This window comes from Amblyomma mixtum, chromosome 7, assembly GCF_055824585.1.
Source record: "Amblyomma mixtum isolate Tamu chromosome 7, ASM5582458v1, whole genome shotgun sequence".
In the NCBI taxonomy this organism is placed as follows: Eukaryota; Metazoa; Arthropoda; class Arachnida; order Ixodida; family Ixodidae; genus Amblyomma; species Amblyomma mixtum.
The window spans coordinates 89811848-89833587 of NC_143018.1; the positions used below are offsets into that span (position 1 = coordinate 89811848).

The 21740-nt window shown below is 48.3% G+C and overlaps 1 protein-coding gene across 1 annotated transcript; it reads right to left on the reverse strand.

Annotated features, from left to right (window-relative positions):
• Positions 1 to 3131: 3131 nt before the first annotated feature.
• LOC149336793 (uncharacterized) lies at positions 3132 to 19375 on the reverse strand. Its single transcript, XM_089554236.1, has 6 exons — positions 19289 to 19375; positions 18002 to 18177; positions 17206 to 17309; positions 12045 to 12148; positions 6701 to 6784; positions 3132 to 3266 (listed from the first exon to the last, which is right to left on the reverse strand). The coding sequence occupies exons 1-6, from the start codon at positions 19373 to 19375 to the stop codon at positions 3132 to 3134; spliced, it is 690 nt and encodes a 229-aa protein (XP_089410362.1).
• Positions 19376 to 21740: the final 2365 nt, after the last annotated feature.

A 21740-nucleotide genomic window follows, 5' to 3' on the forward strand; every position in this document is an offset into this window, starting at 1 on the left:
AACAACGACGGGAAGCGGCAGCGTCATGATGACAAAGGCCGCACTCCTTGGAGCCGGGCGGTCTGCGCCAGTCTTCGTGCCGAACGCCGGCGTCTGAAGAACGCGATAGTATTGTTTGTTCACGTTCATAGCAAACCCTGGGATATATGAATATCAAAATGCATCGTTTCTGACGATCGTTGGCAAATACCGAGTTCCTGGTAGAAGTGATGGCTGCGATGTAAGCAAATTTCATCAGCCGGTTTTGTGCTGCTGCTACCTGGTGCGGTTCGCCTACCGTCTGCTAGCTCTGTTGCTGAAGACGTCGTGGAAATCGAACATATCTTTTATTATGGGACGAGTTCACAGTAAAGGGGTGCCGAGCGGAGCACGTTTCTGAGCGCTGGCCAGTCCCGAAGCGCCCTCAGCTGCGGAGTCGATATGCGAAAGCAGCTAGGCCTAGCGACGACTAGGGCAGTCTGGGACCAGCGCGCAGGTCGTCGGCCGGCGTTGCCGCGGGCAGTGTCGCTGCCGAAAGATTCACTTTAAACACAGTCATGCTGTCGTATCTCGAATCTAGAAAGCATCCTTTCTGGTAGCATGGCTGTTTTGTATTTTCTTGTGCGGACGTGAAGTACGCGCCGAGTCTGCCGGCCGGTAGGTCAGCCTGGATACCGTCTGCCGACGTCATAAAAGCGAGCTAAAGAGTGTTCTTGACGTAAATAATAAACCATGGGACAATAAATGTGAAGAAAGTGTCATTTTTGAGGATCGCTGACCAATACTGAGCTGCTAGTAGAGGTAACAACTGTGATATGAGCAAATTTCTCACAACCGCGCCTAGCAGCTGCCGCTGGCGCGACGTTGGGGTCCGGCTCGCCTGGCGCCCGCTAGCTCCGCTGCCGAAGGCGTCGAGGAGATTGACCATACTATTATTTTATTGTGAGATGATTCTGTTAACACTACAGCTATTTGTGAAAAGTAGGCCTTTTATTATAGTGCAGGCGACTTCCGAAGCGCCGGCCGCTTGCTAAACTGGCTATAGGCCTAGCGACGACCACGGCAGCCAGGCAGCAGCTGAGCTCGTCGCCCGGAGCGCCCGCGAGCGGTGCCGTTGCCGAAAGCTCCCAACATCAGCAGACATGCTTTGTCGCTGCTCGAGTATAGCTGGCAGTTCTGATAACAAGGCGATCTTGTCTTTTCTTGTGATATTTGTACATCATCCCAAGCAGCGCTCAGGTACTGCTGCACTGCAGCGAAGTGTGACACCGGTTGTGGGCGCAGCTTGGGTAGAGCGGCGCAGCGATGCTTACTGGCATTTTGCAAAGTGTTTCGCATCATCACGCGAACCCGCGAAGGCGATATTAGCGTGCGAACAAAAAAAAAATCGATGTCCTCACTCATTGAAATCAGATCTGTCAGAATCCGAGCTGCTGGGACTAGACGTGCAGTTGTTTGTTTTCATGCGCTGGTCAGCACGTGTGTGGGAAAGCAGACGATGCAGCAGTAGGTGTGTCACAACTTTTGTGGGCCCACGTGACAGAGCGAAGCAGTTGATCTTCCCCCTCTGTGACGTCACTGTACAACTCGGCGTTCCGAAACCGAAACCGAAAATCGTTCACCTAAAAATGCTATAATAAATTATTCACTGTGAATATATGAATCTTTGAGTGTGTATCATGCTTCCTGGAGGCATAAGAAACGTTTGAAACTAAGAACGCGCGAACCACAAATTTGGTGTCTCCACCCCTTTAAGCATGCAGTGGTCGCTACCGAGGGTCTCCTCGGTGTTGAGCCAGTCTGCGTGTCGTATGTTGCGAGTGAAGGCTAAGTCCGGACACGTATCCCGTGTCACGGAGTTTCGTAGCCGTGTTGGATGGACGGGGTCCGTGTGGATGGTGAAGCCCAACGTGGACGCAAGATCCGCCAGCTTACGTCCGCTCGACTCCTTGCGATACCCCCACAGCTGACTGGGAGCATTAAAGTCGCCCACAATCAGCAGGAGATCGCTACCCGCTACTCTTAACTCGCGGCTAAAGAGGTCTGCAAAAGTCACTCGCTTGAGTTTGGGAGAGCAGTACACGTTGAGTACATGCAACGGCGGGTCCCTGCGGCGGAGTGGTAGGATACTCATCATTGCATTGGAATACTCGATCTAGAGGTCGAGATCCATTAAGTTGACTGTGCAGGCTTTGTAACGAGAAGACAAGACGCGGGATCGAGTTGGAACTTCGTGTGATTTAAAAGTGTGGCGCCGCGGCCTGGCTCCTGGAGGGCAACCACCGCTGACTCGAATGTTTCAAGGTAGAGGCGGAAATTGGCCCGCTTAGTGCGGTCTTTCAAACCTCTACAGTTCCATTATGTTATGGAAGTTGACATGCCGAATTGGAGATGTCGGAACTCCTTTGATTAAGGTGTCTCGCGATAATTTAAGATTTTAATGGGGAGGTGGAGGGATTGTATGCCCCAGAGCCAGCTACTTGAGCCATCAAGGGGGGTAATGACGGAAGGAGCGGAGCAGCTGTCCTCATTCTTTGAATCAATAATCAGACGGTTGAATTTTGAAGGACGGGATATGTCCCTAGTGGGCCCCGTCCGACGGAGTAGGCGGGGTTGTCCGAGATGTGTTTTGAGACCACCGTTGGGACGACAGCTTTTACCTTGGTGATGATCTGGTTCATGGCACTCCTCCATAGCGGAGATGGCTGTGACGAGGGCAGGCGAGAGCTCCGCGTCGCTCTCTATTGCGTGCGAGTTCTGCGGGCTTGGAGCGGCTGACGCAAATTTTGACTCCAAATTTTGAATTTTGTTGAGCAAAAGCTCATTCTGTGCCCGGAGCACGTCGATCTGTTTTCTGTATTCCGCGTCGAGTGCGGAGGCTGTAACTGGGGAGGAGGGGAGATGGGAGGAGGAGGAAGCGATCTCAGCCCAGCTGCTCACCTGTTGTTTGCCGTGTTGAGGCGCTGATGCCCGGGCGCCGGCTGCGCCATTTATCTTGAGGACCGAGAAATGGCCAGCGTCACTGCCGCTGAGCGGTGGTGGTGGGGGCGCAGTCTTCTTCCCGGGCGGTGACTTCACCGACGACGAAGAAGGTGACGTTTTGTGGCCGGTGCCGTGAGCACCACGCGGCATTCCGCCACCGACACCTGAATTCAGATGACTTGGCTGCTTTTCAGGTCGCTGGTTTCCTGGGAGCTCTGGGCTTTTAGCCTTGGGGCCGCGCGCCTTGAGCTGCTGGAATTTTCCCGTGCAGTCACGGGAGTTCTAAGCGTGGGCTTGCCCACAGACTGCACAGGAGAGAGAGAGAGAGAAAAACTTTATTTACACAGGAATTCGGGGCACGCCCCAGGGTCCCAGCACGACCCCACTGCACTCAAGTGTTTATGTTCCTAAGGTCCGTAACACTGGCAGCCCGGCCGGAGTGCATTCATGCGGTGTCTTGACCCCGTCGATGGTCGGCACCGTTTTGCCACACAGGCCACACTTTTCATCCGGGCAGGGCCATGTGTCCGTTCGGTGGCCCACAGTGCCGCACTGCACGTAGGCCGGGATCTTTTTCTTACTGGCACGGACAAGGGTGAATTCTGAGTTATAATGGACGTATCGCGGCTCCGCTTTGCCCACGAAAGTGAGCACCACGCCGTCTGAGTGACTAAGCTTGCGGATATCGGCAAGCTCTCCACCACGCCATTGGATCTTGTTTTAGAGGGACACACTGGTCTCGTGTTTGGCCACGGTGATGACGCCGCGGCACACATCACCAGTGAGTTTCAACTGGCCGTACATGGAGAGCCGGCCCTTCGATGTTGTTAGTTCGAAGTCCCGCAGAAGCTTGTCCGTGACGTGCGGCTCTCGAGTGCCTGCCACGATCAGGTTTTGTTCCCATGTGGGGAGTGGGCTGTGCGATGCTGCGGCCTTGACGCCTAGGTAGGCTGCGAACGCTGCTCCCAGCTGGCCATGTTGATAGACATCCTTGAGAGCGACGGTAACTGGGGCTTCAGGATGATGAAGATGTCTTCGGGATGAAGCCGCGGTAGAGGCTTTGGTTTCCAAGAGGGTCCGGTTTTACATTGGGGCCCACCGTGAAGCGCTTCAGCGCGCGCAGCAGCGTTGTGCCGTGCTGAGCGGCCTGCCTACGTGGCGTCCGCTTTCTTGGAGGTGGCGTCCCGCTTGCGGGAGCGGCGTTCCACTAGCTTGACTAGCTTCAAGTTCTTAATGGGCGCAGAGTCCGGGCTATCAGGTGGCGCTGGATTTGCTCGAACCTCGGACCAGGCCATGGCATCCGGGTCGTAGCCACGTTGCAGGCTTGGAGAAGCCATTTGGCGCAAGGTGGGCGACTCACTAACGGCCGGGCGCCGGCGTAGGCGTTAAGCCTAGCGCCGCCGCCACGATACCCAAGTGAATATCGGCCCTAAGCCTAAATGTTGCCCCTCCTGTGTGCGAGTGGTATTGACAGGTAGCTGTCGATTTCGTGAAGACACGCGGCTGTGTTGATAGGGTTCCGGTCGAAATTCCGTGGCTCCAGCCAAAAGTTGACGGAGCCGATGCGCTGCACGTCCTCTCGCTCAACGCGCTCACAGCGCCCCCCTTTGAAGCGGAGACGCTACCACAAAGATGATGGAGCAGCCCCGATATCATCACCGTATCATGTAACCAAACCATCAAGCTTATGAACACCGTGAGATTTTGGGCCAGTTGGTTGGCATCTGAAGGGTGTTTCAAAGACGACTATGTAATTTAGAAAAGGGTTTTTGAGGTAAAACTGTCCTTCATGCGCGATCATTAGCTCGGCAGTGACGGATGTTAGAAAACGGGTCCAGAGTGACAATTATCAGACGAATTGACCAGTAGCTGTTAACCAATTAACGTTTGGTTGGTTCATGGGGTTTAACGTCCCAAAGCGACTCAGGCTATGAGAGATGTCGTAGTGAAGGTCTCCAATAATTTCGACAACCTGGGGCTCTTTAACGTGCACTGACATCGCATATTTAAATATCCAGAGATATCTTTAATTCCTCTCTTTCCCTCTTACCTCTTACTCGTTAATGGGTTTCTCTATTGCTAGTATCATCCGTTACTTTCAACACTAGGCTAGTTCCAGACATTACCATCCTGTGCTCGCTACAATGATTATTTCCGAGGGCGTACACATCCTGCACGATACCACGGTGATGCCTCCGGAATAATTTCGACAACCTGGGGATCTTTAATGTGCACTGACATCGCACAGCACACATGCAGCTTTTGCGTTCCGCCTCTATTGAAACGCGGCCGCGGTAGGGTTTGAACCCGGGTACTTCGGCTCAGCAGACTAGTGCCTTTAGTCATTTCCAGCTACGACGTACTTGACCAGTTCTTCATTTCGGATTATGGGAGAGAGAAAACTTTATTCACACAGGAATTCGAGGCACGCCTCAGGGTCCCCGCACGACCCCACTGCACTGAAGTGTTTATGTTCCTAAGGTCCATAACACTGGCAGCCCGGCCGGTGGCGATGGTCTGCACGGCCGGGTCCTCCGAGCGCAGCAGAGTCTCCCAGTCCTCCCAAGTCTTGAGGTTCTCTAGGTCCCGCGGGGGAGGGTCCGCCGGGCAGAGGGAAATGATATGGAGGGAAGAGGCGAAGGGTTCTGGGCATAGAGTGCATGCCTGAGTGTGGAAGGAGGGATGATAGTGGGCTAGGGTATGGGGTGAGGGGAGAGTGTGTGTCTGTAGTCTGCGCCAGAGTGTTGCGTGTTTGTTATCTAGGGAGGGGTGGGGTGGGGGTAGAGCTGGCGTGAGGCTATGTATGCCTGGGTCAGCTCACTGAATGAGTGCATGCGATCCTTCGTGAATCCCCGATCAGAGGCCACCTGAGCCCGGTTTAAAGAACCTCGGGCTAAAAGGTTGGCGCCCTCGTTTCAATCAACCAACCGTTTTATATAAGTTTATTCAAAAAGGAACATAGTAGTATTTACACTCATTTTGTTTATTTATTAATCTAGATAGCCGTAAGGTTATTACAGTGTGGATGCAGCCAAAAAAATAAAGCACACGTCCACAAGTATAAAATTTACAAACTTATGTTAGTCTACTCGAAACCTCAATTAACATGACACAGTGATCTTTCTGCGCAGATAAAGCCACAAGTCCATCAGAGAGAACCAGTATTCACAAAAATATGATCGATGCCGGCCACCGACAAGGTAACCGGACGTAAAGGACATAATAGAATGACGAAATGAGCAAACGGTTTCTATATACTTAAGTAACGAGAGAAAAAAGTTTCAAATTGAAGTAGACTGTCTGCTTGCAAAAGGTCCGGAGGCAAGAAATTTCATTCACCTATGGCTGTGAGGAAGAGGGAGTATTTAAAGGAATTGATTGGAGACATCAGGGGTGTAACCTGATCTTTGTGAGGCGATCTCACCGCTCGAGAGGAACGCTGACTTCAGTAGATGCTTGTGTTTAAGGTGAAGTGATTACTGCAGAGCAAATAAAATCATTTTAGTCCGGCGACTTTCGTTCGTTTCTAAAGTTGAAATAAGCTTAGTTCACTGCGAATGTCAAAATAAAATAATTTTAATCTTCGTGAATTTTGCTTCTGAAAGCGCTTTATAACTTGTGCTTGGATGCATTGGGGCTATTTTTTTTAAGCAATAGTTCTGTGCTGGTACGACGAGAATAAAATAAATAAATAAAAAGAAAATGAGATGCTCGAACCAAGCATACTGTTTCTTCAAACGAAAGTGTCGCCAGTAAGTCCAGCTTGCTCGTCGGAGTCATTTGTCCCTTTCCGATGTCTTCTCTTCGCGAATTCACCAATGCACTGAAACAAAAAAGAATAAAATTAATATTAGCCTGAAGGCAGGAATAACTGCTGCTACGCAATTTATCAAATAACACACTTATTTTTGACAGTACGTAGCGTAGAATTTGTACAATTATTTTGGTGAATGCAGATCCACCTCTCACTGGCACCCGCACAATACACACTACATCCCGAGTTAAGGAGTCGCTGTCATAAAACACTGGCATCAGCAGCAATCGGTCCCTTAGCTGCGGCGGCCCTATCCCCGGAGGACGCGGTCTTCAGTTTTCTGCCATGGGGACCTGCCTCTGAATTCGCCAGACGTCGACGGACGGCTGGGAGAAGAGAGTCTCCTTGGCAATGGGGATCGAGACTGGTGTCGCGGCACGGTGGGAGCCTGCAAGTTGGATGTCAGGTACTGCTCAATCTCCTGATATCGCTCGCTGTAGCGTGGTCGAGGAGCGTCTGAAGCAAAACCACTTAAACCCGTTCGACGGCAGGGGCAGTTGCGCAGGATGTGGCCGGGCTCACCGCAGTGGTAGCAGAGTGGCCGGTTCCTCGGCGTTCGCCACACGTCCGCTTTACGCATGGCGGGCCTGAATTCCTGCGGCACGGTAGTGGGCACAGCTGGACATGGGTACTGCACAGCCGGCACAGGTGAAAAAGCTTGTGCCACTGCCGCAGGCCGTCGAACTGCCTCCCTGTAGGTCATGATTTAGGGCTGTGGCTCCGGAACAACTGGTGCTGGCTGCACCACTCGCCGGGTTTCATCCCGCACCACGTCCGACAGTGCAGCGACGCTGGGGTGTGGGGCTTCGAAGCGGAGTTTCGTGAGTTCTTCGCGAACGATGCTCCTGACGAGCTCTCAAAGATCCTCAGCGGGCAGCGCCGTAGGCGTGCAAATTTGAGCGGCTGCCATACTAGCCTGCCGGCCGTACTGCGCGCCACGTTCCTCCAAGAAGCGCTCCATGCTCATTGCCTCCCTTGTAAAATCGGCCACTGTTCTTGGAGGGTCGCGGATAAGTCCAGCAAACAGCTGTTCCTGAACACCCCGCATTAGGTACCGCACTTTCTTGGCCTCGGCCATAACAGGGTCGGCTCGATTGAAGAGGCGCATCGTGTCCTCAACGAACATGGGGACGCGCTCATTTGGTTGCTGCGACCTCGAGTGCAGAGCGGCTTCAGCCTTCTCTTTTCTTTCACTGGTGCCGAATGTCGCCACCAACTCGGGACGAAAAACCTTCCAGGTGTCAAAAGAGGTCTCGGGGTTCTCGAACGAGATCTTGGCCGAGTCCTCTAGCGCGAAGTAGACGTTGCTCAACCTGCGCTCGCCGTCCCACTGGTGGAAGGCTGCCACACGGTCGAAACTGGCCAACCAATCTTCAACGCCCTCAAACCTGTCACCGTGGAACGTCGGCGGTGACCGTGGTGCGTGGAGTACTAACGCAGCGTCAGCTCCAAAACGTTGAGTGGTCTGGCTACCAGTGGTTGATGTCATCTTCCATGACGGTTTCGTCAGGCCGCTGAACTCTGGCGGCGGCTCGCTTTGTGCACGGGGGTGTGTCCACGACCTGAGAACTGGCTTCAAAGGCTTCTTCGGAGTCAGTGTACATGGGACGTTACCCAGCACCTCAACCAAATATGTCGCGGCTAGACAGTCGGGGCAGTCAGGACACGTTTCACTGGGAAGCGCCAGGCTGCAGCGAACTCCTGAGCGGCACGCGAAGAAAAGACGAAGAACTGCCCGCCACCATGGCTAAGGCTAGCCAGAATAGCGGTTAAGGCAGTTCGGCCGGGAGACGGCGCCACGAAAATGCCCAGGAATGTGGCAATATATTTGCTGTTAACGAGACCTGCTATCCCAAAATTCTCTGCCTCCAGTGCTTTCCTTGTTGTGCTGCTTTAAATTCACTAGCACGTTACCTTCATGCATTCTTCATGCAGTGAACATGGTCAGCCCATTTGTCGGACAATGCCCTCCATCATTCCATAGATTACATCAATACTCGCCGTTGCATCCTTAGTACCCATTTCATGGCCGCATTTTATCTTCGTTTTTTTTTACCTCTTCCACACTGCTCTCCTTCTGTCTTTATCGTCCAAATTCCCCTCGCTACGCAGAGTAGCATGCCAGCGATTTTGAAACGCCGTGAATTTTCTGTATTTCATTAAAGAGTCTCTCTCTCTCACACAGTGTTTATTTTTATTATGTCAGATAGTTTCAGCAGTTAACAGAGCTTCTTGCAGCGTCTTACCATGTAAGCTCACAGCAAACTCACTTTTGGGAAAAAAGAATTCCTTTCTCTGCTTCTCATCTGGGCCAGGGGAGGCTGGGACTAAGATACATAAAGTCTGACATAATTTCCAGCCCCCCCCCCCCCCTTTCCGATACCTAGTTGCAAGAGCACTGGTATTCCACGCAAAACGCGCATACATAACAGCGCTTACATCACGGGCGCACAATAAAGCGAAACTGTAGTAACAGACGTGATTAAAATTTTTCTCTAATTGGAATGAACAATGCGCATGGCTCAACACTCTCGCGTTTACACAAACGCAATCTACTTATATTCGTAAGGAGATAGACATGCACAGACACAGAAGAAATGAAATATTATAGATGAAGGAAGGCAAGTTTAATTACGTAGTAATAATCTATTCAAGCCTTTTTTAAGCAATTTTTAGAAGCACTGAAATCTCACAGCTCTCCTGCCTTATTTATAATTCCTGTCGGCTAATGTACGAATGTTTGTGTCCCATAGTGTGTTCCTGTTTTCGGCCCGCGTCTGATGTTCCGACGGAGAGAGCAACCCAGTTATTTATCATTGTCCATCTTCATGATAAGTTTTATGCAATTAAGGTAAAGAAAAACCTCTTACAGCATACCTTAGCTGCAGAAAGTATAGATCAGCTCAAAATCAACGGAGCAGTGTCTATATTTACATAACGACCATGGTTATATCAATTTTGATAAAGCGCTCGTTGGCATAAAAACAATTAACTTGTTTTACTTAGTCACAGTAGTTGAGCCGCCGCGGTGGCTCAGTGGCTATGGTGCTCGGCTGCTGGCCCGAAAGACGCGGGTTGCTATCCCGGCCGCGGCGGTTGAATTTCTTTGGAGGAGGAATTCGAGGCCCGTGTACTGTGCGATGTCAGTGCACGTTAAAGAACCCCAGGTGGTCTAAATTTCCGGAGCCCTCCACTACGGCGTCTCTCATAGCCTCAGTCGCCTTGGGGCGTTAAACCCCATAAACCAAACCAAACATTAGTCTCAGTAGCTGTTCCCGTAGAAACAAAGGGCATTTTATAATTTTTGTTTAAGTGATAGCGGAATCAGCTGGCTTATTCAGTGAATGACACCAATGGACTTCGAAAGATAGACACATAAATAATCCGTATGTGAACTCCGAGAAATGTGTTCTTCAAATCAGACGCCTCAAAATTTGGTTCCTTAACGCGCTCATTTACCGTAACTTCGAATTACTCCACTCTCATTATGTGTATTTTTCTTACGAGGCTGAATATAGTATAGCAACGAGTAGAAATATATATTTGCAAAAGGGGATTTATAATATATACGCAAGAGACAGCCAAGGAGCGCTACAATAAGGGCCAGCGCCCAAATACATCACGTACTCCTCGTCCGCCGCACACAAGCACCATACTTCGTCATCATCTTTATGCAAGCTCACGGCCGTAACAATATGTGTAGTTTTTGCAGCGTTCAGTCCCAAGCAGGCAAGCGAAACTACATCAGCTAAAAAATTAGTTTCCACTTGTCAGCAGTAGCTGTATAGATTAAATGAGCTATGGCCTTTCCTAAATGTACAGTGAAGCAAGGAACAAGAAATCATAGGCCACCATAAAAAAAATTTTCAATACGCAAAAACGTATCATTTCCCTTTAAAACATAGCTACACCTTTGGTTTGTTCTAGTTAAGTGCTGTGAGCTTACCCACTAAAGAAAGAATTGGGGTCCTTGGAGATCACCCGATGTCTGTGAGAGATAACGCCTTTTTTATTGACACTCTATCCCCTATTTCAACTTCTTTGCTACTTTTACTCCTCACACTAAATATGAATTGTCTAAAATGTTTTAAGCCTCAAATCCCTTTGTTCAGGCATGTTATGTCGTCATGAGTGACACTGTGTGAATCATATGTCCCAGTAAAAAGCTTTTCCAAGCAATCAATAAGCGCTGACAGGCCTATAGCTCACAGGCTTCATTTTAAACAAGTCATTTTGCGAAGCTTTGTGGGGCATCGGTGAACATTCACTCTTTCTTTCCAGCTCCGGCCCATTTGATTTCCAAATGAACTGCCTGCTCATGTTCTATTTGTTCTGACACGCAAGTCCAAGCAGTTCCTTGCAGTCTTTTATGTTAGCTGTTGACTGACATGTACAGAATATTGAAAAGCAATAACCTTTTCTCTGCACGTCGACATTTTCCTTCTATCTTTGGCGAGCAACTCATCACGCTTCTTTTCACTGTTCGAAGCGAACGGCAATGTTGTGTATATCTGCCTTTGACTCCAGGACCAAATGACACGTTTGAAATCGCGTTGCTGAATGCTGTTAACAAAAGCTTCACCTACTTTTTCAAAAATTTTCATGGCATGGTCTTTTTGTAGCGACTCCTTCAATTAGATGTCATTCTCCCGTTTACATTGTTCCAGCTCTGCTTCTTTTTGCGTTAACCTTTTATTTTCGGCCTTAAGGGTAGTGTTTTCACTCGCAAGCTGTTTAATCTGGTCCCTTATGATTGGAGCTTCTCTCTCAATCTGCACACTTCACCCCACGTACTAGCACAGCGATGTTTTACACTGTATTTTAGTTCTGTTCGCATATCATATTAAAATGCTTCCAGCTGTCTTGATGGTTCCTCGAGGTCTTTGGCATCATTTGTTTCGTTGCCACCAATTTCCGACGAAAGTTTTGCGAAAACATGGTTTGGTTTATTAGAGTTTAACGTCGCAAAGCGTCTCAGGCTATGAGGGACGCCGTAGTGAAGGGCTCCGGAAATTCTGACCTCCTAAGGTTCTTTAACATGCACTGACATAGCACAGTACACGAGCCTCTACAATTTTGCCTCCATTCGAATTCGGCCGCCGCGGTCGGGATCGGACCCGCGTCTTTCGAGTCAGCAGCCGAATGCCGTAACAACTGAGCCCCCGCGGCGGGGCGAAAGAAGTCTCAGCTAGTGTTTTTGCTCAGATAAACAACGCCATTTTAAAGGGATTCCTCGTGCCCGGAGCCACACGTTCATTTAGCCACTTACCTCCTTGTCATTTGGAGGCGGCATCCACCCAAGTTTTCGCCACAGTGGCATAAGAAGACCACTCGTCAGGTTCTGCTTGCCACCTACCGAAATGTCAGTGCCGCCTGCGTAAAGCAATGAGAATGAATGTTGAAATTGGATTAAATAGTGCAGGAGTAAAACTTGTCTCGACCTTGCCTCGTCTAGCATGACAGTGAATGACGGAAGTTTCATTAGTGTACATGCGTTAATACAGGTTGATTAAATAAGCACTCAGACAATCGTAGCATTCTAAGAGAAACACCCCGCTGTTCTTAAGCTCTACTCGGCTGTTAACTTTTTCAAGGTTTGCTTTCTTGGAATTACCAACTAGCGCCACACATCGACAGTTAGTGCAAAGGCGTGGCTTAAGTGAATTGAGATATTTTCACATGTAATTGTGTGAAAAATAAAATGCTTGGTGAGCTGCTGCGAGCAAATGTCGATAGGTATGGTCTACCTTTCCTATTAGAATATCCGATTAATGAAAAGGTTTCCGCACTCAAACCCACAAGCTCTGACAGCAGCAAAAAATAAATCAAATCAATTAAAGAATTCAATTCAATTCAATGTTTATTTTCCAACTCTAGGTTGGGGGGCACCTTAGCGAAAAAGCAGTTTCTCACTGCTTGAGAGTGCCGAGGGCCCTCGCATACATCAGCAGGCGACAGTCTTAGCAGGAAGCTGCTTTACATGGAACATATTACAGGCACAAAAACAGGCATAAACACAGGCATAAACACAGGGATAAACACAGGGATAAACACAGGAATAAACGCAATATAAACGCAGTATAAACGCAGGTATAAACGCAGGTATCAACACAGGTATAAAGAATAGATATGTGGTTACCGAAATAACAGTGCAATCTCATGGTATTACCAGAGGGATAAAATCAAAGAATCAAAAGGATAGCTTCAACGTTTCACAAAATATTTGCGAACTTGTCTCCGAGTAAAAGTAGTGAAATCAGCACGCAGTTTTTCATGTTTATTCAGCACAAAGGGAACCTGGTATGTAAGTGATTGCAGTATCCCGTGCGACGATGCGGTAGAAACCACACGTCTGAAGCACGGGTTCGGGGATCACTTCTTTGACTAGTTATGCAAGAAGAAGCGGTTAAAAATGCTTAAAAATGCGGGTAAAAATGCCGTCAAAAATGAAACTTCCACCGGCACTTTCGCATGTTGACCACCATTCAGCGCTTGATGCAACAACGAAACTTAAAATCATTTGCCCAGATGTGCTTAGTTGGGCCTATATTTGCACCCGTATATTCCGCGCAGCGGAGAATTGAAACACTAATGCAGTGTCAACCCGTTACAGCATTTTAACACCCTCATTCGTTTCACATCAGCAAAAATATTTCTGCAGAAACAGGATGGGGTGCAATTACCAGCTTTTCTTTTTTAGCGCTTGGTAAAGAAACGTTTCGCAGCTATTAGCAAGTCCAGCTTTTAGTTCACCCTCTCGGCAAACACACGATACATCGCCTAGAATTCAGGACAATCTGACGCCGAATGATGGGCAAAAGTGGCGCCAAAATTTCTAGAGCCAAAATTTCTAATTTTGGCGCCACTTGGGTGTATCGAGCAGGTGGTCTGATGGCTTCGACCACTTGGATACTGCCACAAATCTGTGTGCAGTGTTTGTAGGTCGCTCACTCGCATACACTGTTCTATTCGCCAGAGACTCATATGGCGGTACCAGTAACAGATTGCATAGCAATAGACTATGAGAAGAACTGCAGATTGGGCTAGTTGGTGTAGATTCATAGTGATGGTTCAACAGCGCAAACACACACAGACCAAGAAGGAGACAAGACACACACAGAACTGTGTGTGTCTTGTCTCCTTCTTGGTCTGTGTGTGTTTGCGCTGTTGAACCATCACTATGAGACTATGAGACTTGGTGACTGTGCTCACAGGATTAGCAGCTTTTAGCGGATATATGCGAACAGTCCGTACACCGTGCCTTACACTAACATCGTCTTCGTGAGGACCAGCGCCGTGAGATGGCACTAAACAAAACACCCTTGAATGAGCGGTTGGCATGGTATCTTGCACGCTTGCAAAATAGAAGCCGCCGTTCCGGCAAAGCCGCCAGCGGATGACGTGGAACATTAGATGCATTGCGCGAGGGCCATAGATGGAGCCGAGGCACAGCGTCATGCTCTGAACACCGTACGTTCGCGGGAGACAACACCCGCCAACGCGTGGCGTGTTGAATAGTGGACGGGCGCTGTCGGTATCTTGCCCACAATTAAGCTCTACAACCAAATGATCAAGTCCGTGGCAAGACATCTACCACACTGTGCTGAACGCGCTCGTTCAACTCAGCCAAGATCAAAATCAAATCGTCGCACACTCATGTATGTTGGCAAAATTCAAAGAAAATCCAACTGGTAGCGTGGATCATGCGCATCAGCACGTATTTAATGGCATTTTTTATATAAATAAATTATGGCAGGCTCGAAAGGCGAGAAGAGAGGGGGCAGCTATTGAGAACATTATAAACATCGCTCTTACAAAACGGAGCCCTTCAGATATTATTAATAATTATTATAATAACTATTAATTATTATTATTATTATTATTGATTATTATTATAATTATTATAATTATGAAGTGATTCACGGTGTGCGAAAGGCGTAGCGGTGCAGGTCATGAGTAAGCATACGCGGTTCCATGCCGGAGATGTGGCACAAATTGTACTTTCGCAGTGAAGCACAGGAGAGTCATCAGGCTCGCGTCAGCCGTACACGGTAGAGTGTCTTGTAAAGCAGTTCCCCAAGATATGTGATGATGAAAGTTTGAAGCGCAGGAGACGAAGAGAAAGATTCAGTATGAAGAAACGCTGAGCCTATTAAAGAGAAGCAACTTCTGGCGAGAGTTTATACGTACTAAAGGGGACAACAGTGTCCAGGCCGCGCGAGAAGCGATCATGACAGATATAAGTACTGTGCCTAGGAAGGATCACGCCATTTGACTATCAGACATTAGAATGCATAATCCTGACTTTCCCTAAACAAGTATGGCCTCAAGCCACCAGCTGATAACGACGATAATGGCTCGGAGTGCCATTTACACGTCCTGAAGGTTTTTTATGCGAAGCATATTACTAGAGCTACACTACAGCCCGTCGAGCGCGGCGGTGGAGCTACCATTGACCTTGAGCGTGACCACGTGACACCACGTGACAACATGACGTCACAGCAGAGGAGAGATGGGCTGCCGGCTCGCGCGGTCGGCCGCGGCGGTGGAGGCTCCACATCAGAGGCGCGGCGCCTGACCACGTGACAACATGACGTCACAGCAGAGGAGAGATGGGCTGCCGGCTCGCGCGGTCGGCCGCGGCGGTGGAGGCTCCACATCAGAGGTGCTGCAGCTGACCACGTGACGCTACAGCAGCGGTATAAAGCTGAGCTTGCCTCGCTCTCCGGGCACTTAATAAAGGGGTGGAGTATCTGTCCTCGCTTCGGCGAGCGCGGCTTCGGCCGCTTATCCGATTTTTTCAGCAGCGTCCGCTCCGGCGGACGCAGTTGTTGCTGCGACGCGCGTCTTTTCTTGCCTTTTTCTCTTTCCTCTGATCTCTTACCTCTCCTCTATCTGCACGTGGCAGCGGTGGTGGCTTGGCTAGGGCCAGTAGCAGGCCCGTGCAATCTCCTTTTCATCCTTCTCTCAGTCACAACAACAACTCTCCGGGCACTTACGAGGCGGCCAGGTGTTGGGATGCCGCCTAGAAGCAGGGCTGATTTGAGCGACGACCAAGCCTAGCCATCAATATGCTTCGCATATGACTAGGCTTAACCTTAGCTAAGCCTCAGCCATTTTTTTACCAGACGTACAGTACGTGTACAGGTGTGGTGTTGATACTGAGTGGCCGACGATTATTCAAAGGCTCAGGAGTACGTAAAGACGTCGAATAGAAATGACAGAGCAGCAGCGCGGCAGTTGATGCCGGTGGGTGTAGTCCCTTTAGAGATGACGTAAAGAGACACTCGTAATGTACTGACACTCACGCCCCTCTTACTTTTCAAGGCAGTGGTTTTGGATCTCAAAAATTTAACCATGATAACGCCTGTACAAAGCAAGGTTTAATGATTGAAAGTGCAGCTAGATGGCACTTGCCGCCGGAGTTTTCTTAACACAGCATCAGTGAGGAAAGTAACACTCCAAAAATACTGCTTTTCTGTCGCATTTATTTTCCAAATCTTTTATTTTATTTATGTATTCAAAATACCCCCACAAGGCCCTCATTTCAGGCTATTACATGGGGGGGGGGCAGTAAGCACAAAACATTGTTATGAGGTTAAAAATATTGCACTAAAATAACTTAGAAATCACAAAATATTAATCATAAATAGGCATCCACAGAAAGAGCCGCAACAATGCACATAGCATCAAAATTTGAGATTAAATAACAGCACCGCTAGAAAAAGAAAAGGCGACACTGGAAAAAGTGCGCTGAAGTACAAAACAAAAAATATAAAATAAAAAGTAGACAAGGCGGAAGGAAGAACGCTGAAAAAACTACCTTTTAATTGTTGAAACATGAGTGGATAAGGTGTTGGAACTTATTTAGATCAGATTCTGTGGCAATTTCTGATGGCAATGCGTTCCATTCGGTTATTTTTCGTGGTAAAAAAGACTAGGCATAATGGGATGACTGGCAGTTAAAGCGTTTAACATTGTAAGGATGATCGCGACGTGGGAAGATAACTGGCGGTGGCTGAAGGAATTCCTCCTGAAGGGAAGGATGGTGATAAAGCTTGTTGATAAAGGATGGTGATAAAGCTGGTGGCGCGTTTTACACTATCTTCAATTCACTGATATATCGAAGAGGTTCAGTGATGCATGTTGAGAAGTTTCTGTAGCCTCTGAGTATTTGTTTCCAGGAAACAGAAGGCAAGTTTTATTTTGTGATGCTCTTTGAGGCGAAATTTTGTCCTAACCGTTTACATTACTTCTGTGACGCAATGCCTCATTTATAGCATGAATCACATCGAACGTCCATTTTGTGCAAGGCGAGTGAAGCGGTCTGTGGAATGGCCAGGCGAGTAACCATAACGGGCACGCCAAAGCGCTAGCCAAACTCCAATTCAGAACGCACAAAAAGCCTACAGATAAAGAAAAAAAAGTACCTAAGAGAAGGCTGACTGCGAGCCCTCCAAAGTATGTAGCTGATGTGCTGAAGAAGCTACTCCAGTGCGAGGACAGACGAAAAACAGGAAACACGTCAGGCGATCTGTGAAACGCACATAAACAATAGAATTACTGCTTGGTCGGAGAGCTTGCCTTCTGCAACATGGGCAAAGAATGAGCGGTGCGAGCTTGCTCATTAAATGAATAACTTTGCGCTGTAAATGAACTTTTAAACAAAATTCATACGTCTCGAAGGCATGTTGCACCTCTAATCAGTCAACCCATCGCATCAAACATTACGTCAGCGTTGTATTACATTTCTCGTGCTTCCTGCACATGCTGTATGCTTCATTACGGCATGTGTGGACTTCCACTGACTTGCTGTCTCTGCCAGAACAATGGAAGAAAAAGTAAAGTGCCATTCACCATTAAGTTTTGTCATAGCCAACTTACGCAAACTATAGGCATTACCTCACTTATTCACCCGATATTTTTATCGTTTTAGAAGCCTTCACGGAATTATAATTTTAAACAGGATGACGAGGACTAATTGGCCACACTCTGAGAACAACAATATTTTATCAATAATCACCTTTTATTAAGAATAATAAACCTTTCCACACTGCCGAAGGCCCTTTTATGACTGAATGAGAAATTTTTCCTAGGCTTATCGAAATTGATGAGCGCTCGCAAATTAAACCTTTTTTTTATCTCTAATTTATAAAACTGCGGGCCAACGATGTTTCATCCTTAACTTCCGGCAGCGCCTTGCTGCAGGGGAATCGAGCGCAGTACCTTTCGGTGGTAGCGCCGAGGGTGACACTCATGTTCCCTGCCGCAAACTCTGTAATGTTTACGGGGCAGTAGTCCAAGCTGACGGGCATCCTGTCTTCTGTGACACCGGCGTTTACCCTGACGAACATGTGAGCGAGCTGGTAAGCAACCATGGCAAGCGTCACGACGCCGGCACCCTGCGGAACAGTTGAACACTCTTAATGCGGAACGGAAAGAAGTTTGCAGCGTATCACCCTCTGGACTTGAAGAAATGTGCGGGCAGATTATGCCTTTAAGGGCAGTCACACTGTGGAAACAGTAGGCCAACCCGTCCGACAAAACAGTGTTTTCGTCGGGTTGGCGATCCTGTCACACCGCGTCAACACGAACAGTGGGTAAACGTGTCGCTGTCTCCCGCCAGCATGTGTTGGCCACATGTGCGCCACTTGTTCAGAAGCTCTCTGTCACACCAGAAAAACTACCTCAATCGCGTTCACCGGTGCTTCTCTGCTCTTCCTCGCGCACTCTCCTCCGTGCGTGTGCACAGCCGCGGAAACTAGACACCTTGCGCTGCCGTAGCTGCTGGCGCTTTCGCAGACTATCAGACGAACTATGACCGCGCGCGGCAAGGCGTTTTCGAAAACTTGATGCGAAAGAATTGAACATGGGTGTTTTGTGTAAGGGAACCAGCAGATAATGATGTATTCAAATATAGAACGAACCAAGGATGCGTAAGCCAGTAACTTAGTAGTAGGGGATGCAGACGGGATGGATCGTATCAAACAGAAAAGCGCAGGAAGAGCTTCACTTGCTATGTAAGAGACCTGCTTGCTCCACTTTAAGCCAGAAGACAGTACAACACCAAGGTGTTTATATTTATCCACCGATTTTAATTCTGTTTGATCAATTTTATGAGAGAAGTTCTTGGGTTTTTTTCTACCTCGTAACCAGCACGGTTGGTGGTAACTAACTCCTCTCTCTTGGTCACTGCTGACACGTGAATATCATCCATTTCTACCGACGCACCAATGGGAGTGCTGGGTCTTCCACTGTGCCTACTGTGGTAAAAAGGTTAGATTTAGTTCGGCACATTTTCGGAACCTTTCGGAAGTGCAAGTATGTTCCGCAGGAACATCGCAGTCACTACGCTTCGGATATTTTCCAGGATTTTTTTTTTATTATTTACGTACTTTCCATAGCATAGTGCGACGAAAAATGACGAGGGGGTTTGCGGCGGTCCTCTGAAAACGTTTCTCTGAGTGGAGCTATTTTCGTTTCGTCCCTTCCGCACATCACCCGTAGACTTACCTTGGTGTTGATGAACGGCACAGTGAGGCCCAGTACAAGAATCCCCACAAATGGGCCGGTGATGGCAGCATTAACGGCCATGAACATCTGCGACAGGGCGACAGAGCGACGCAAACGCTGTTAAATATTTAGGTTTTTACGGCGAAAATATACAGGTCGGTTAGAAACATTGCATTGCAAGGCTTGAAAAGGAGTTTTCACTAAGCAATGCCATATACAGCCGTCTTCCCTTTCGCGTTATAGAAGTACATCCCCTACGGCAAGGTTAGCAACGGCTGCGCGCAGCTCTAGAAAAGTTATAGCCACTGAATGAAAGGTTTTAATTACTTGTGAAGCTGATATCTACACACCTCGAAGGCAGACGTGGCGCCCAGTTCTGAGTGGCGCAAATTTCAAAAGCAGGGGCGAAGTTGAAGATGTCTGTTTGGAGATATCTGGTTGGCGGAGTTGGAGATATCGGCCAAGGTGAACAACTTGTCTATTTAATGTGTAAATAAATCGCAAGCACAGACAGTTGAATAATAGATTTTCAGTGCACAGTTGTGCAGAAATTATACTACCCAACTGAATTCATCCGCCGCGGTGGCTCAGTGGTTAGGGTGCTCGGCTACTGAGCCGGAGTACCCGAGCTCGAACCCGACCGCGGCAGCAGCGCTTCGATGGAGGCGAAACGCAAAAGGCATCCGTGGTTTGTGCGATGTCAGTGCACGTTAAAGATCCCCAGGTGGTCGAAATTATTCCGGAGCCCTCCACTACGGCACCTCTTCCTTCGTTTCTTCTCTCACTCCCTCCTTTATCCCTTTCCTTACGGGACGGTTTATTTATTTATTAGTACCTCAAAGGCCCACTAGGAGCATTACATGAGGGGTGGGCATAAATATTATTGAAAACAATCAGTGAGGAATGACTTGAAGTATTCCAGGCCAGGATGGATGAAAGCGTCAGCGGGGAGGTCGTTCCAATCCCTTGCGCTCTGGGCGAAGAATGATTTTAGGTGCGCAGAAGTAGATGCTCGAGGTGTATGAACAGCTTTCGGATGACTGGTGCGAAGTGAAAGGCGGTATGCAGGGGTGATAACGGATTGGCTCAAATGCGAATGATGAAACTTCTGGAAAAGGCAGAGTCTGGCTTTTTTTCGACGGGATTCAAGGCTGGGGTGGTTAGCTTTTGTATGCAATGCTGTTACGCTCGTATGATATAAGTAATCAGAATATACGAATCTTATCGTGCGGCTCTGGACGTACTCATCCGGTGTCCACCGAGATATGTGAGATAGATACTGCGCCATTTCCTTCCTCGAAAAACCAATTTAAATTTAAATTTTAACTGAGTTCAGAAATACTCTACGTTTAGTAGTTTCTAGCAAGAGCTTTTCCGAGTCAATGTCTTTGGGGTGGCCCTCTCTTGAAGAGTGCAGTTAGCTTCAAGCGCGAACGTTAATGTAGGTCATGTTGTGCCCATGGCACCTTTATAGGGTGATCCAAATAAAAGGCAGCATCCTATTACGAAACCACAAACCAGCGGGCAGTGAAATAAAAGTGGGGCCCACTGTAAAATTACGCATCCGTATGGCCACTTTCAGAGACTGGGCGGAGGTGAAAAATTTTCACCACTTTCTTTTATTGTCAGGACAGTGAATAATCAGCTCACTGCCTTACTAAGAAGTGCAGCTCGGGCAGAAGTAAACGGAGTACGGTACCGGCTAGCGAACTGACTCATCGCGCGACCTGGCTGCACCGGCTAAAACCGATATGCGTAGCATGGTCACACGCTCCGATGATAGATAGCCTGGGACACAAGACGATTTGAGCATTCGCATTTTTAGTAACCTGTGTGATTGAGCGCTTCTGTTGCTATATCGTAACCTCTAACGCATGTCAGACGGAGTGAGTAAAGAGATCGTTCATAATAGTACAGTGAGATGGTTCAAGAAGATGTATTAAAGCAATATAATACGGAGTGATATCGGCTGGAGGGCTTGCGAGCTTAAATAAAAAGTGGGTGGCACTTGGAGGTGACGCCAGGTACGATAAATAAATAAATAACGCCGCGACGGCAAAGGTCCTTGGACCATTGGTCCGAAATTGATGTCTGTAGGACAGTGCAGCTTCGCGTATGGAGGCCCAAAAACACATAGAAAGTCGCGGTGGATATGTCCCAAGGAGGTGCCGGGAGTCAAATACATTCAGTGGAGAGGAACGGTAAGTCCAACGTGTGGGATGTAGCGATAACTCTGCTGAAGGATTACCTTGGTGTGGGCAACTTGTGAAATCATCCAGCTCAGGACCGCAAGTGATAATTACCACACTTAAGCACGCTATGTGTGCTTCGTTGTACCGAATGCTGCTAAATTAAGGTGCAATCACGTTCAGTGACTTTGCCTTTGGTTCCGGCTCTACTTTACTCCTATCGGGGAATTTCCTTGTTTAGGCGTCGATTTTTTAGCGGAATC